General features: G+C 45.7%; 1 protein-coding gene and 1 pseudogene across 2 annotated transcripts in view; one reads left to right on the top strand and one right to left on the bottom strand.

Annotated features, from left to right (window-relative positions):
* Positions 1 to 8,289, bottom strand: part of NELFA (negative elongation factor complex member A) — a 29,247-nt gene extending 20,958 nt beyond the window's left edge. The window contains exon 1 of the mRNA XM_080938778.1: positions 4,379 to 8,289. Coding sequence (XP_080794904.1) covers positions 4,379 to 4,588 — 210 coding nt within the window. The 5' untranslated portion in view covers positions 4,589 to 8,289. The remainder of the gene's footprint in view (positions 1 to 4,378) is intronic.
* LOC308413265 (TSC22 domain family protein 1-like) lies at positions 4,814 to 16,312 on the top strand (annotated as a pseudogene). The gene is made up of 2 exons: positions 4,814 to 4,876; positions 15,909 to 16,312. The product of its transcript is annotated as a TSC22 domain family protein 1-like (transcript).
* Positions 16,313 to 16,615: the final 303 nt, after the last annotated feature.

Genomic DNA, 16,615 nt, shown 5'->3' with positions numbered 1-16,615 from the left:
TCAGAACTATACTTGTAGTCATGTTAGGTCTTAGTGTAGTTAATTTTGGGCATAAGTCTTATGAAGCCGCCTGTTACATTTTCAAAACAATCAACTAGAAACAAGCGAAGTTTGTTTACTTAGACAGACTTTAGGTAGATGGTCCTCCAACACTTGAGAGCTCTTCGGAATATGGCATTTTAGATATTTTAAAAAGGCTTTTTGTGACAGAAAGACACATCACTCCTGGCAGCGCCCCTAATCTCCTCCTCTGAAGATGATGGACACAGAAAAAACTCTACCTGGAGCGTACTTCAAATGTGACAATATTTGCCCTTTATCTCTATGGCTGACAGCACACTGTCTAAATGGTGGACAAGCAGGACACATGGGAGCTGGTTGTCAGACTTTGCCTAGACAAGGTGGACAGACACCACCCCCCATTTCCTGCTTCACAGGAAAGCCTGTCAATTCTTCTGAACCTGGTGGCCCCAAGATGGCTATCCCACTGACGTCACACAGAGGAGCCTTGTGACTCTCCAGGTAGCTAATAAGTCTGCCATTCTTACAGACCACAGTGCTGCTTGGTCTGTGCTGCCTGTTTACTCTCTCAGTTCTCTGATGGGTTTGAAGAGAAGACTAGTGAAAGATGTATCAGTTAACAGCAGAAACCAAGGCTTAAGCTGCCTTCTCAGTTCTCCCCATGTGTAAAAATCAGGCCTCACTCTCTTAGAGCTAAGTGTCTGTTTTACAGTTTTCATTGTTACTAGATTCAGAAAGAGACCCACAAGAAACGTGTAAAGTTTATGAAAGTTGAAAGACAAAGCTTAACTTCTGAAGGATCTAAGAAAATGTTTGAGTCTAAAATGGTGTTTGAGGTTAATAAATTCAAGTTAGAAAGGTTGGAGGATGTGAAAACCTAAGTAGTGATTTAAAAAAAAAAAAACAACTAAATACACTTCATGTTTCTTTCCCTTGCTCATTTGACACAAACCCTCTATAGAACTTTGGACTCAAGATAGGACAAATGGGGGCTGGAGAGATGGCTCAGCAGTTAAGAGCACTGACTGCTCTTCCAGAGGTCCTGAGTTCAAATCCCAGCAACCACATGGTGGCTCACAACCATCTGTAATGGGGTCTGATGCCCTCTTCTGGTGTGTCTGAAGACAGCTACAGTGTACTCATATGTAATAAATAAGTCTTTAAAAAAATAGGACAAATGGATTGGACATTGTGAATACAATTCTAACTATAATAGTTTGCACAATTGTTATTATATACAGTTCACTGATGTTGGAGACAAAAGCATTTCTTGGACTAATGGGGGAGAAGTGGCTATGAAGGTGTGTCTCTCAATTGCTAACTGCTGTGCCATGGGTGCCAGGCTAACAGCATACATAAGTGTCTGCTGCTTCCTCACCTGCTCAAAGAGAAAAGGCGATCTGTCTTGGGGTAAGCTACATAACCCCGGATGCCAAATGGCAACACAGAGAAATGGACAGGTGTTGTCCTGCTGCTGATTGGTTCAGACTGAATGGGACTTTTTGCATAAAGAACTGGCAGCTGGAGCTGGGGGATAAACAGTCAGGCAGAGAGGAAGAGGGACAGAAGCATAATGAAGTAGAACAGAGACACAGCAGTGGAGAAGTCGTGTTGAGTTAGATGAGCTGGCTAAGGAACTGCCCCAGCAAACTGGCCAATAGTCTTATACTACACAGATATCTGTGCCTTTATTATTGAACCCCAAATGGGAACATGTAGGATAATCAGAACTTAACGGATCTAAGTAACTCCATAACCTCTAAGTTACAAGCTTTTATACTATTAAGTGTGCACTATGTAAACATTATCCATGTATTATTCAAATGTTGATTTCTGTACAGCCATATCTGCTTGTAATCCTTATTCTAAGAATCTCCTTCCTCAGTGTTGTGTGAGCATTGCTCCCTACTCATGCTCTGACTTTTCAATAAAAGCTGATTAGCCAATGACTGAGTAGAAGAGAGAAGGGAGGGAAGGAAGAAAAGAGAGAAAGTGGGGACTAGCCATGGAGAATCCAGGAGATTCTCCATGAGGAAAGACCTGGAGCCCAGAGAACCAGATTGGTACTAAAATGCAAGTATCTCAGGGATGTTGGCTGGAGGAGTAGCCAGATTAGTTTAGAGGATTAAAAGAGAGGAATACTGCTCAGTTGTTGTGCCTTAGAACTTGTTAAATAAATGGGAGCTAGCTGGGTTAAGAGGAAAACTGCAAACACTTCCAAAAAAGCAACCAACAGTGAAGACTATTTTATTTACACCATGAGATGAGGACAAGGCTCAGTTGATAGAGTGCTTCCCACGCCAAGTCTGAAGATCTAAGTTTAGATCTCCACACTCATATAAAAAGCCTTGCTCAGTGGGTACATATGGTACTAGAGATTGAGACAGGAGGAACCCAGGAACATACTGGTTAGCTCCAGATTCAATGAGAAACTGTCAATAAAAGAGGTAGAGCAGCTGAGATAGACACCTAAGCTGGAACTCTGGCCTCACACATACGTGCAGAGATGTGTGCACAGAAACGAGCATGTAAACGTAAAAATGATACACATAACCTAAGACACAGATTGACAGGCAGAAGTGCCAGGAGCCAAGAAAAGCTGATGCCATCCCTGAAGATTAAGTGAAGGGTTTGCTCTGTATGTCACACACCAAAACATACGAACAATAAAGTGACAGTAAGTAGCTTGGCTGGATATTAGCAAGACACATAAATGACTTTAAAAAAAGCAATGGAGCAAAAGAGTTAGTCATCTGCAAGTGTTGCTGGACCATCCATCACACAGCTTCAAGTAAAACAGAGCTCAGATTCACAAATCATCAATCCCAGCCAATGGGAGACTGAAGTATGAGAGACAGTAAGTGCTAAGAAACCACAGGTGCCTCACCTCAAAATCCAAGTACTTCCTGAACAAGGCCAAACAGCCACTTACCACAGGGGAAGAGAAACATTATACCATCTGGCTAAGAACCAAGAACTTCTTTCAGAAAGTTAAGCCATAGCTGGGAAACAGCTGTGAACTAGGACGGTAGCATGCATATATATATTTAAAAAAAAAAATCCTCCAAAGCAACAAGAAAAAAAAAAAAGAAAAAGAAAAAAGACAATGGGGGGGGGATAGGCAACTCACAAAAAAAGGAAAGCTAAACAGAAAAATAAGCAGATGGTACAAAGTTCAACCAAACAATACTAGTAATATCTAAATACCAACCTACATGATCTACTGAGTATAATTTGATAAAACCGTTTTGAAAAATCACCTGGTATAATCCTGTCACCTACAATTCTAGAGTTCACCTAAACATGCATTGTTGGTCTCAATCACAAAAGAACAAACAAACATGAAACAGGAAAAAAAAAAAATGGATGAGAAAAACCAGCCACAACCTAATCGATCGTCCATGTGCTGTCTGCTTGAAGAATGGAACCCCATAATGTAGAGTAAATCAAACTGTCTGAAACAACTTAGATGAATCTGTCCAGGTGTCTACCAACATAAGACACACCCACATCACACGGAGAATGAATATGACATGGTAACATGTTGCCGCATTAAATTCAAACGAGGCAAAACCCAAATACTTCTGCTAGTAATACACGCACGATGGATAACCCTGCCAAAACAAAAACAAAAATCCTGCTTTTTTTTTGAATGGAGGTGCTTTGCAGGATCCAGCCTGGTTTTCATGTGTGGAAATAACAGGAGTGGGTCATGGTATTTGTTAAACTGGATAGGCAGTTTTGTGTATATGGTATAGCGCAGCAACAAAAACTAATGATATAAAAATAATATAATGGTATAAAAATAAAAACTTCGGCGTTTTTGCTATCAGATGAGGTGGCCCAGACCTGCAATCCCAGTCCTCCAGAGACTGAAGCTGGAGGCCAAGTATGAGATCAACCTCGGCTACACAGTGAAACTCCATACATATTATCTGTATTTGCAAAATATCGTATGTGTTTGACAGACAGGAGCAGTGTGGGACAAGAACGCACTGAAAAGCCACAGAATAGAGATGAAGCCAAGCAGATTGATACTCGGTAAGGCAAAAGCAGCAAAATTAAGGTCAGCAGTCACATGGAAAGTTGCAGTAACAAAAGTAGCTTCGGAACTGCAGTGTCCAGCACTCCGGGAGGGGCCGGCCTGGCTGAGGGTTGTTGTGGCCATGGCCCCCGAACGCAGACAGCGCCCAGCGAGCGGCTGGAGGTACTAAGGCGTCGGGGCCGGGTGGGCAAGCCCAACGGCGCCGAGCCGGAGCTGCGCGCGGCCGGCGAGAGAAGGGCAAGGTACGGCGCAGGTGGTGGCGGGAGGCAGGAGCGGTGCTCCGGCCGGAGAGAGGCTGGCCCGCGTCCTCACCTCGTCCACCGTGCGGCGCGGAAGATGCAGCGTCCCGAGCAGCAGCTTGAGCTTCACAGCCGATGAGAGGCGGTGGAAGCAGAGGCGGATGTTATCGATGACCGCAGCGGTGAGCAGGGACGCGATGCTGGGTGGCGCCCACAGCTCGTCCGTGGCACCCAGTTTGTTGTGCAGCCACAGGCCCGTGTCGCTCTCCCGCATGGAAGCCATCTTGGCGGCGGCAGCGCGCGTCAGCCGGCATCTTACGCGGACGCCTACGTGTCCCCAGCGAGGACCCCCAACATGGCGGCACCCGTTGGTCTGGGGCGGGGCCTCAGGTGACCGACAAATGCAATTGCAAATGTCCCCGCCTTCTGGAGGCTTCGAGTCCAGGCGCAAGAACCGGAGTGAGCGATGAGTCTCCTCGAAAAGGACTGTGGGTTTCCGTAACGCATGATGGCGGCACTCACTAGTGCGCCGGGCAATGACGTAGCGAGACTAGGGAGTCGTGTCGCATCCGTTTGCCGTTGAGATGCACGGTCCAGAGTACGGCGGTGAGGTGCGACAGTTTCCCGGTTTGATGCCCAGTGGATGAAGATCTGGAGAGGACCTTAGCCTCGTTTTCCACAGGCTAGCTTTGCAATCTTAAATGCTTCTCCTTTGCCCATCCTGCAGACAGTGCTGCCTCGGGTCCGCGTACAGGTCCGTTCCGTGTGTGAGATGCCCCAGGATGCCTGTGGTTAATTAGCCTTCAAAGGCTCATCCTCTGCTGCTACTGAGAAGCCAAAATTCACCTTCACTGTCTCTCTTTACCACAACACTTGACAATGTAGTTCTGTCTGTCCTTCGAACTCAACTCTGTAGACCAAGCTGGCCTCAAACTCAAGAGATCTACCTACCTCTGCCTCCTGAGTACTGGGATTAAAGAGTCCTGGGCCAGTACCAGCAAAAGTGGCAGTAGGGCACTTCTGGACACAGATACTCGTGAGGTTGAGAAGGATCGGTTGGACCCAGGAGGTAGAGGCCATTCTGTGCAAAATAGTGAAACTATCTCCTAAAACATTAAGTATTCTGGGAGTGGTGGTTCATGTGTGTAATCCCTGGAATTGGAGGAGCTGAGACAAGAGACAGGAGGATTATGGCCAGTTACAGTTCATTTTTGAGCCACAGAATGAGAAATAAATGCATATTATTTTCTAATCGAAATATTATTTTGAGAAGAGAGGAAAGCAGCTCTTAAAACTTAGCATGGTAACTAAGTGTACAAGGCTGAGGAAACTTAGAAAGATGTTAGACTCATAAGGCTAATTTCCCAAGGTGATATAGTTACTGACAAAGACTGTGGAGTTGCCTGATTCAAGGGATTGGGAGCCTCAGTGATAACTGTAGCGGTCTTTTCTGATGCCTTAAGTTGCTAGTACTTGGAGTAGGTTTTTGCTACTTTGTGGGTTCTCTTTCCTTCATCTCCCTTTCACCTCCTACCACTATTTCTCTATCACTATCACTAGACAGAAAAGTGAGGATAGAGGGGGTAGAGAGAAATAGAGATCCCTGAATTCTGCTTGTTTCCTCTTTGAGCACCACTACTCACAAACCACAACCAATCCCTACCCCTAGACAGCTAACAATCACCAACTCTACCTAGTGGGGCTCTAGCATTTATATACCCTCTGAAAGATTTCCAGAGTTTCAAATGCCTCAAAATCACAGAAACTATCCACAGCTGGCAAAGCCATGGCTCTGCTAATCAGTCAGCTGCTACAAAGCAGCCCCATATCCCCACACTTAATATTTTATATTGTGTTTTTTAAAGAAAGCAAAATATCAATTCTGAAAATTGCTGCTACACCACATCGCTGGGTGTGGTGGTACACATCTTTAATCTCAGGAGGAGGGAGAGGCAGGCAGATGGGTTTGAAGCCAGACAGGTCTACAGAGCAAGTTCCAGGACATCCAAGGCTACGTGGAAGAAGCCTGTCTACACCAATGAAGTGGAAGCTTAAAGGTGCTTTGGAAAGTCAGTCATGTTGGATGGTGTTGTGCTGGGGCAAACACATGAAGGAGCGTTTTCCTGAAGCAGACTCAGGTGAAAGGCTAAGGCAGACTCGTGAAGGAGTGTTTAGCTGAAGCAGACACAGGTGAAAGGATGTTCTGCTAAAGCAAACACGTGAAAGGACATGTGATGAAGTTTTTTTTTGTTTTTGTTTTTTTTTTTTTTTTTTGCTAATGCACTTATTGGTCCTCCTTACATTGTGTAATTCAGCTGCATTTGTCAGAACTTTAGAGAGAGACACATTCGTGGTGGGCTGCAGCTTCTTGCTGCTTCAGTGGACTTGGGCCAATTGACAGAATGACGTCAGCTGAGACAAGACCCGTGGAGAGCATGTAATGTTTAGAGGGTATAAATAGGACTCCACATGTGATGGGGCATGGGGGGGTGAAGGGCGGGCTGTGCAGTGTTTGTAGGTGTCATGTGTTCACCGATCTTCACTTCCCTAAGAGAGGCAAGCCAAGAACTTGTCCTGGAGTCCCTCTGGGTCCCTCCTGCCTGGCTGACTGCCAGGTAGTGCCACCACTGCTGATTCGTGTTTGCTGTCCCAGCTCTACCAAACTGGACGGCTGGTGTGTCCATGAAGAGTTTGTGAGTGGATCGAGCTGCCCCTGCTAACCTGTGAACTGAACTGATTTCCAGACAACACAGGTGGGAGCTGCTCCAAAGAACCTTTCTAAACAGGTCCACTTCTCCTGAACCCTTCTTTCCCACTACCTCTGGTGGCTGGTGGGCTAAAAAGGAGGTTAAAGTGTTTAAGAGCATCATTAAAAATAGGTTTTGAAAAATTAAAGTTAGACAAAAACAAAACTACAACAAAGAGAATATTCAGAACCACTTATTGTAAGAAAATTTTCTGGGGGGGTGGTTATCTATTGGGGGTTTTTACCCCACTTTTGCCCGTATGATTCCTGAGTAAATGACACAGAGACCCACAATTTATAACAAGCTGTTGCCCCCATGCTGGGCAGGTTCTGAGCTATGCTAATCCCTTCGCCTGTTAAAACCATAGAAACCCCTGTCACTTGCCAATCTGATGTCAGCCTGTCCTTAGGGTGAGCCTCTCTTGGCCATGTGTTCCTATATAATAGTGACCTCTTTCTTGCCTCTTCTCTCTTCACATCTGCTCTCCTTTGTGGTCCTCCTGAGACCCCTCGCCTGATTCTTTATTCTACCTTCCTATCTTGTCTGCCCAGTTGTGGTGGGAATATGCTTGGCCTAGGGAGTGGCACTGTTAGGTATGGCACTGTTGGAGGAAGTGTGGCCTTTGAGACCCTCCACCTTGCTACCTGGAAGCCAGTCTCTGTTGTGGGTTGCCCTGGTGCTGTTTATATTCTCATGTTAATTCAGCTTCCTCAAGAAGGGAGGGCTGCCCCAAAGAGGTGATTTCATAGTAAACCTCTTTATCTTAACTGGCCAAATGAAAGCTAGAGCCTGTGATTGGGCAATGGATGGGAAAGGTGGAGCTGGAGGTTTTAGAGAGTGGGGGGAATGTAGATTGTCCTGAAGCTGTTTGCATTTGAATATTAACTCCACTTCCCCAAGAAGGGCTGGCTAGTCACATGACTCCAACTGAACCTTCCCATTTTAATTAGTAAAATAAAGGAAAGCCAGTGACTGGTGGGGTGAAGGAAGTAGAAAGGTCTGAGGAGCTCAGAGGAGGTCAGAGGACAGAGGGTGAAGATCGCTGTGGCCACATACATGGAGTTTCCCAAGAACCAGCTAGACGCAGGTGATATTAATTGGCGTTAAATAGCTATGAACATTAAGGATTTTATAGGTCTAGCATCTTATATGAAGGGCAGTTTGTATCTTTGTGTATTTGATGTAATCTTGTTGTGTAGAGGGTTTGTGGATTGAGAGTTGAACAAATAAACTTGTATGAAAAGCTATCGGGCTGTAGAGTTGTGTTTGTGTGGGATTTTGGGGTACAGAAATACCCTGGGACAGAGGCTGAGAACAGGCAGTAGAAAACTGCCAAGGGAAGGGAGTTTGCACGGACGAGTTGGGCCATGTTGGCGGCTCAGACTGGGCACCAGAGGAGCGCACAGCTCCCTATCAGGTCGGACCTGAGGAGTGAGATCTCAGTGCCGTTAAAGAGAATTTTTTTTTTTTTTTAATATTTACTGCAACAGGGGAAGAGTAGGGAACAAGAAAGGACGAACAGAGAGGAGAGGAGGTGGAAGGAAGATGGAGCAGAACCACATGGCCTGGAGAAGCCACAAGTGACAAGGGATCTCATAGCTGGGGACTAGATTATTACAGTGATAGATCGGCCCAATCTAGTCATGCAGCTTATAAATACAATAACTGAGTTGTGTGCTTTTTTATATGGGCTTACTGGAGTAAGAAATTACCACAGTCTTCTCCTGTTTGCCTTCAGAACAAGATATAGAACTTTTAGCCCTTCTAGCCCCACTTTTGCCCGGATGCTGCCATGCTCCTGCCTCGATGATGATGGACTGAACCTCTGAACCTGTAAGCCTGCCCCAATTAAATGTCCTTTATAAGAGTTGCTTTGGTTACAGTGCCTCTTCACAGAAGTAGTCATAGGGTCCAGCCTTTTACAATGCATTGGTTAACACCGTGCCCCAACATCAGGCTATAGTCTTGTTAGGGGCACAGAGCTCAGTTTCTGAATATACAGTACACAAAAATGAACCCCAGTGATGAGTGCTAAGCCTGGCATCCTGAGTTGGGTCCCTAGAACATACATGGTAGAAAGGAAGAGCTGGCTTCTACCGTTGCCTCTGAACTACCATTTGCAGATAGTGGAATGTGCGCGCTTTTCCCCCAACCCCCACATACATGAATATATATATATTTTTTTTTTGGTTTGGTTTGGTTTTTGTTTTAAGACAAGGCTTCTCTGTAGTTCTGGCTGTCCTGGAGCTAGCTCTGTAGACCAGGCTGGCCACAAACTTGGAGATCCACCTGCTTCTGCCTCCTGAATACTGGGGTTAATTTGTGTGCCACCTCAACCCAACATGAATTAAAAATTGGAATATATAGCGCTCGCTGTGCTATTCATGAGTAGCACATCTTTAAGATGTTGCAGTACCACTGTGCTCCTAGGATGGCTTGAATTAAAGAATTCAAGAGTCAGATCATACTGTAAGCAGAAAGGTTGTAAAGGGACCACAGCTGGCAGACGGTGTGAGACATTACCCACCACTCAGGCATCTGCTTCCAAGTCATTTACCTAGGAAAGACCAGACCACACATGTCATAGAAAGATTAACACAGCTTTATTCATAATAGTGAAGGCCAATTAAAAGTGAATGCTGGCAAAGCTGGTGCACAGACTGAATCCCAGCACCTAGGAGGCATAGGAGCGCTGTACATTCAAGGCCAGCGAAAACAAACCAATATAGAGTTCGCAGACAAGGGTCCATTGTTGGAGTGTGTGAGGCTGCTTCTGACAGAGCCTTCTGCAGTCAGCATTAGCCTTCAGGTCGCAGTATGTGGCTGGGGCTGCATCACATTTATTAACTATACTGCTCAACCTCAGCCAGTCACTTAGGAATGTGAAGCCAGGAGCTAGAGAGATGGGACTTCCAGAGGACCTGAGTTGGAATCCCATCACCCAACATGGTGACTCAACCATCTATAACTCCACTTTCAGGAGACCTGACATTCGGGACACCATGTACACAAGCAGGAAAAACACACATACGTGTAAAATAAAAATGCTTTAAAAAATGATGTCCTTGTTTTTTAAAAAAATGTGAGCCTAAGCTCTGGCCGCTCCATGGAGATTGGTATTGCCCTGCACTGTTTAAAGTCTTTTGCTGAAACAGTTTGGATTATAGAAAGATATCTGTGTATTGTATGGAGGCATCACCTGTCAATTAAAAAGCCTATGGCTTAGGCAGGGAATAGAATTTGGACATCTGGGAGGCAGAAAGGATTCTGGGAGAGAGCCAGGCAGGGTGAGGGGTGGGGGTAGCAAAAAGGTGTGACAAGAAAGATACATGTAACTGAGCACAGGTAGCCAGCCACGTGGCAGAGTGTAGGCTAGAATAAATGGGATGTTTTAAGTTGTATCTAGTCAGAGAAGAGCCTAGCTGTGTGGTTAAGGTATTTTTGAATATATGGGGCTGGTAGAGCCAGGCCTTACTTCTACATCGGATCTTCAGATGCCAGATGTGTAGTCAGTGTTCTGTTGCTGATCACATGATGACCACAGCAGCTCTCAGAGAAGCATCTAATCGGAGCTTGCTTGCAGTTTCAGAGGTTGAGTCCATTTAATTGACACAAAGCTATGTGGTAGAAAGATGAGAATCACTGTGTCCCAAGGCTGACACCTGGCGGGCAGCATGGTGGTATGCAGACTGACTTAGGAACCGAGAGTTCCAAATCTGAATCTAGACACCAAGAAGACAGAGACACTGACTTGAAACCCCCAGTGACATACTTCCTCCAACAAAGTCATACCTACTCAAGGCCACACCTCAAAATTCTGATCAAGTAGTGCCACTCCCTAATAACCAAACATTCAAATATATGAGCCTGGGAGGGACATTTCTATTCAAACCACTATACCAGATCAATGTTAATACCTCACCACAGTAGAAAAGTAATGAAGGTTCTTATACCAACCAACTCAGGATGAGAAAGCAGCATGGTAAGGTTTTATTTCCATAAAGTGGGAATGCACACCTTCTCCTGTGAGGTCTGGAGAGGGTTTCCAGGGTGAAGGTGGGGGAAGTTAATATATGCAGTTTAGTGTATGTCAGACTCTCTTGTCAGATTTGTGTGGGAGTGTGTGAGAATGTGAAAGCCTGAGGTCAACACCAGATGTGTTGTGTGACACTAGTCCCTGAAAAGACATGGGCAAACTATAAAACAAATCTACTCACACCAGATAAAGAACCAATGGCAGACCAAAGTGTGGGTACCACCAAAGTCCAACTCTGTTAACTAATTAGTGTTATTAGAATTACATAGAGGAGCATGGGTCAGGGTTATTTATGGGAACAAAAATGACTCAAAAGCTACTTCATTGCCCAAGCCCACTCCAGCATGGGTGGCAGCTCATAAAAGTTGGAAATCTAGAGCACACTGCAAGCCTTTAGACATCTAACAGTTTGGCTGGAGTCCTCTCCAGGTGCCTCGGCTGCTGTTTCTTTAAGGTAGTTTGGCTAGCTGCTGCATCTCCCAGGTGCTAGGTCTTGTAGGAAGTCCAGATATCCAGAAATGAGCCCAAGCTGGGCTGCAGGATTCATGGGGTGAAGTAAGAGCCAGTATTGTTACTCAAGAACTTGTGCAGTTGGTTTCCTTTGCCAGAAAAAGTGTAGACTTAGATTCTTCAAAGCCTACTTTTAATAATGATTCTTAAATGCTTTAACCTTCTGACTAGCCCACCACCCACTAGAAGTAGTGGAAAAGAAAGATTATTAGGATACTGGGGAAGTGGACATGTTTAGAAAATGTTCTTTGGAGCAAATCCAGTCTGCATTGTCAGGAAATTAGTAGTTCAGTTCACAGGAATCACCAGTGACAATACATTCACAAACACTTCACACATATGCCAGCAATCCAGTAATGTTGGGGTAGCAAACATGAGTCAGCAGTGGTTGTAGGCCCAGCAGAAATAGCAAGGCCCAAGCCAAGTCAGCACAAGTCAGCAGCAGGAACCAGGACCAGCAGGGACACTAGGAAAAGTTCTTTGCTGTGCATCTCTCAACAAAGTGAAGATCAGCAAAACCAAAGATGAGAGACCAAGAAGCACTGCAAAGCTAGCTATGCAAGCCTCCTGTCACCGTTGAGTCATTTATACTTCCTCCAAGCATCATATGTCCTCCCATGGGTCCCTCTTAGCAAAAATGCCACATGAGTCTGTATCAGCTGACAGTTCTCTGCCAATTGTCCCCAGGCAGAGGAAGCAACAGGAAGCCACCAGAGCACCATCAGAAGTGTTTTGGTGCATTTCTTTCTATGGAGTCACCACAAATAGAGCTCAGCAATACAATGTAAGGCAGACCAATACATGTGTGTTGTTAGCAAAGAGTCCTTCATCACGAATCCTTTCACATGCTTGCTGTAGAAAAACATCCTTTCACCTGTGTCTGCTTCAGTGAAACATCCTTTCACACATCTGCCTTAACAAAACACCCTTTAATCCAAGTCTGCTTCCCCGAAACATTCTTTGATATAACTGACTTGCCAAAGAAACCAGAAGTTTCCACTTCAAAAAGTAATTCTCCTTACCTCTCTCAAAGGGACAAAGGCCACCTGTGCATATCAAAGCCCATGCTGGTTTTAGGATCCTTGTTTTACACTTCAAAGCTCAGAAGGCATCCTAGCCTTCCCACCTCCCCAGGATTTCCTCTTGATACCTGTTTGTTCTCTTTATAATGGTAAGGCTTTTACTCCCCCATACTGTTCTCGCTTCTCACCCCATCTCATTTCCACTCTTATTTTACTCTCTCACACGGCGCTCTGTGCTCTACCTCTTGCTCTCTTAGAATATCCCCAGCATTCTCTCCCATTTCCCAACTTCCTTTGCCCCTGGCCATCTTCGGTCTCCTCCTTTCTCCCGCTGCTCTGGACTCTTCCATACGTCTCTGGAAGTTCTCTCTCCCACGTCTACAATAAAATCTTTAATCATATCATGGAGTAGTTGTTGGCAATTCCTTCATTGCACCGGCTCACATACAGCTGTGCCCGAGAGCCTGCTGACAGAAGTCGAGCGGGGAGTGAAAATTAAAGAAGAAAAGAAAGACAGGAGGACTGCCAGTGAATACTGCAGCCCTGAGTTTAGTGAATACATCCTTTTTATACCCCACAGTGCGGTGGGAAGCAAGCCTACAGGGTAGCAGAAACAGTTGCTGACATTTACACAGGATATCTCTTATTATCCAGGCCTCCCATTCAATAGAATATTAAGTTCAGCCCCTTGCCTTGAGCCTCAAGTTTATCTCTTCCCGATGGTCTCTTGCAGGCAAAGAGATCTGTCTGTCTGTGAAACATCCTGTCTGGCCAGCAAACCCTGACCTATCTTGATCCTGCCTAGCAGGCAGACTTTTACTCTACTTCAGAAGCAGGCAGATGGCTCCTGACACATCTGGGGTTGAACACCAGGAAGGGCACACAATAGACCCTCTCCAAGGGGCCCAGCTCTTACAGGCAGCTCACAGAGATAACTCACTCAGACACAATTTACAGTCAATTGAAAGTCTTTATTCTAGCCAGCTGAGATTACACCCAGGGATTTGGGGACCTAAGTATCCAGAACACAGGGATTTTGAAGGCAAAATAAGAATCTTGGCTTCTAAGCAGCTGCAGAAGCAAGCAGTTTAACAGAAGCTAAGCTAAGCAGTTAGCGGGAAGGGTTTCCACACAGGCAGTTTAAAAGAAGCTAAAATAAGTTAGCTAGGCAAACCTTTTCTTGAGTTCCTAGAAGAGAGCTGGGTAAGTTCCCATGGTATTCTCCATGAAGGAGGTCAAACTCTAGTTAAACCTGAAATGGCCTCAGCAGGAATAAAAGATGGTGGAACCTCTTCCCTGTCTTAATCTGTTACATGGCCTTCTGCTGATTTGACTCTAAGGTGTAAGTGTTGCAGTTCTGAAGGGAGAGGCTTCCCTTACAGAAGTTCTGTCCCAGCTGCCAGGGAAGCTCCCCCAATACAAGTGTAACAACTCTGCTTAGTCTGGGGAAAGATTCCCCAGCGGAACTATTTCAGCTCTGTTCTAAGAGGTATCATGGCAGTAGGAAGCCCCGGAATACCACAAAGTCACACCACACAACAAAACTTTACACAAGAGATGTATTGGGAAGGGAAAACCCCAGGAAGGAGATCGCCTCTGCTACTGGGAGAAGCAGCAGAGAAGTAGGCAGAATGCAGGGTTTATATGGGGTTTCTTGGGGTGCAGAACTTCCCAGGATGGCCTGGAATTGGAAGGTTTGTGTGGGCCTGATCACTGGAGCAAGCTTAGAGATTGGTGAGGTTTTGTTTCTTATAGTGTGGAGACTGGCCACTAACCCTGGGAACTGCTGTTACAGAAATTAGCCATTAAAGCAGTTAGGAAAGTCTGGAGGTGGGGTCTGAAGCTCCTCCAGTGGGGGCCACTTTCCTACCCTGAGGGCTTACAAAGTATACAAAACTTAGAACTTTACAAAGGAAGCCCCTGCCACTTGTGAAAAGCCAAGATAAGGTATGGATCATTTGTTTCTGTTGGCTTCTGCCGTTTTTCAACTGGAAATTTTAAAGTTCGCCCACCCAGCTGCTGCTTCCCGCCTCTTGCTCCAACCACTTGTCTCTCACAGCCTAATTGGGTTCACCTTGGAGTTTCTGCCTGTATCCTTGGGTTTTTAAGTCTACAACTGCTACAAAAGTCATGCCTGTGGGTCAGGTAGCTTCTCACCCTACTGGACAATCATCATCTAAGAAGGGAAGCCTCTCCTTTGCAATTTGGACTCTGACAAGACAAGATTCCTGGTCCGCTTGGCTTGGAGAGACTCCAGGTTGAAACTCTTCCCAAAGGACACTCACCACTTTCTCTCCTATCTTTCCTTCCCCTCCCTATCGTCTACCTCTTTTCCTCTCCCAACTCCTCCTTGCTCTGCCCTTGGCTCCCTCCCTGTAAGTGTTACAGCTCAGATGGGAAGGTATCCTGACAACCAGGAGCCAAGGAATCACACAAAGTAACCCTGTACAACAAACTTCACACAAGAGATTTATTGGGAGGGGAAAAACATCCAGGAGGGTGACTGGCAAGAAGTATCGGAGGACTAATCAGAACACAGTTTATATAAGGTTTTTTGAAGAGATGGAGAGATGGAGCTTTCATGGGTGGCCTGATTGTAAAGAGAATCAGTGTATTGTACGCAAGCATCACCTGCCAATAAATGCTGATTGGTCAATAAGCTGAGGCAGGAAATAGGAGGTGGGACTTCCGGGGGGGGTGAGACATTCTGGAATAGAGTCAGGTGTAGGAAGAGATTTGCCTTCGAAGACTGATGAAGACAGTTTTATAAAACTGAGGAGAGGTGACCAACCATGGGGTTGCACTAGAATAAATAGCATAAGTGAGTTCCAAATGAGCAGGAACAAGCCAAAGCTTTGGCCTAGGCAATTATTTGTAAATAATTTGATTTCAGACTCATTATTTCAGGAACTTGAGCGTTGGTGGAAAAGCCTTCAGTTACAAATGGCGTCCACAGACATAGACTATAAGCATGGGAAAGTCCCACTTAAAATATGCAAAGCACTTCCCGGAGCCGTTTCCTAGCCAGACAAAAGATGCCCGGCTCTTTTAAGAGGAGGTCTGTGGAGAGGAGTGGAGCCCAGCCAGGTCGGACTGCGCTGCAGCAGACACGCTGTTCTCACGCTGTGCTGCAGACAGCTAGGAGGCTTTATCTAGTTTCAACCAGGCTGCTGGAGCTCCTTCCTCCCTCTTTTTTCCATGAGGCTGTTTTTTTTTTTTTTTTTTTTTTTTTTGTTTGTTTGTTTGTTTTAAATTTGGCTACAATTGCGTGAAGTCCCAATGATGTAGACCAGATCTAGGAGTTTACCAACTGAGACATTTTTCAATTTCTTTTTGTCGTCTTTGCTGGGAACTGAAAACGCTTCCGGGAGACTTGACAATAGCTCTGGTGCAAGCGTGGTAGCCATCGACAACAAAACAGAGCAAGCTCTGGATGCGGTGGAAAGTCATTCAGTGTACGCAGTTGGAGAGGAAGTGGAGGTTCTGAAGAAGCAGATCAAAGAACTAACAGAGAAAAATTCCCAGCTGGAGCAGGAGGACATTCTGCTGAAGACACTGGCCAGTCCAGAGCAGCTCGCCCAGTTTCAGGCCCAGCTACAGACTGGCTCCTCTCCGGTCACCACACAGCCACGGGGGGGGGGGGGGGGGGGGGCGCGCAGCCAGCGTCCCAGGGCTCAAGATCAACCTCGTAGCCTGCCATGCCCCAACAGAACTGGCTGCTGCTGCTGTCTGACTGAACTGAACGACCAAAAAGATGTGCTAGCGAGAAGCCGTCTCCACAGTTACCCATTTCATTGCTGTCTACGAAAGAGACCTGAGACTTCACACACGCTGTTCTGGCTTTCTCCCCAATATTAAGCACTCATATGCTTTTGGCTTGAGGAAATATACTAGTTGGGTGAATTAAAGGTTAATCAGAGGGTGAGCCTGGATGTACCCCTGTGAAACGTGGCAGATGTCTAAGGAATTGACGCCGAGGAGCTGTGCGCCTTTTC

This window comes from Micromys minutus (assembly GCF_963924665.1).
Source record: "Micromys minutus genome assembly, chromosome: 1".
Taxonomy (NCBI): Eukaryota; Metazoa; Chordata; class Mammalia; order Rodentia; family Muridae; genus Micromys; species Micromys minutus.
Note: the sequence above shows the minus strand (reverse complement) of the source record. Positions and strands in the feature narration are given on the sequence as shown.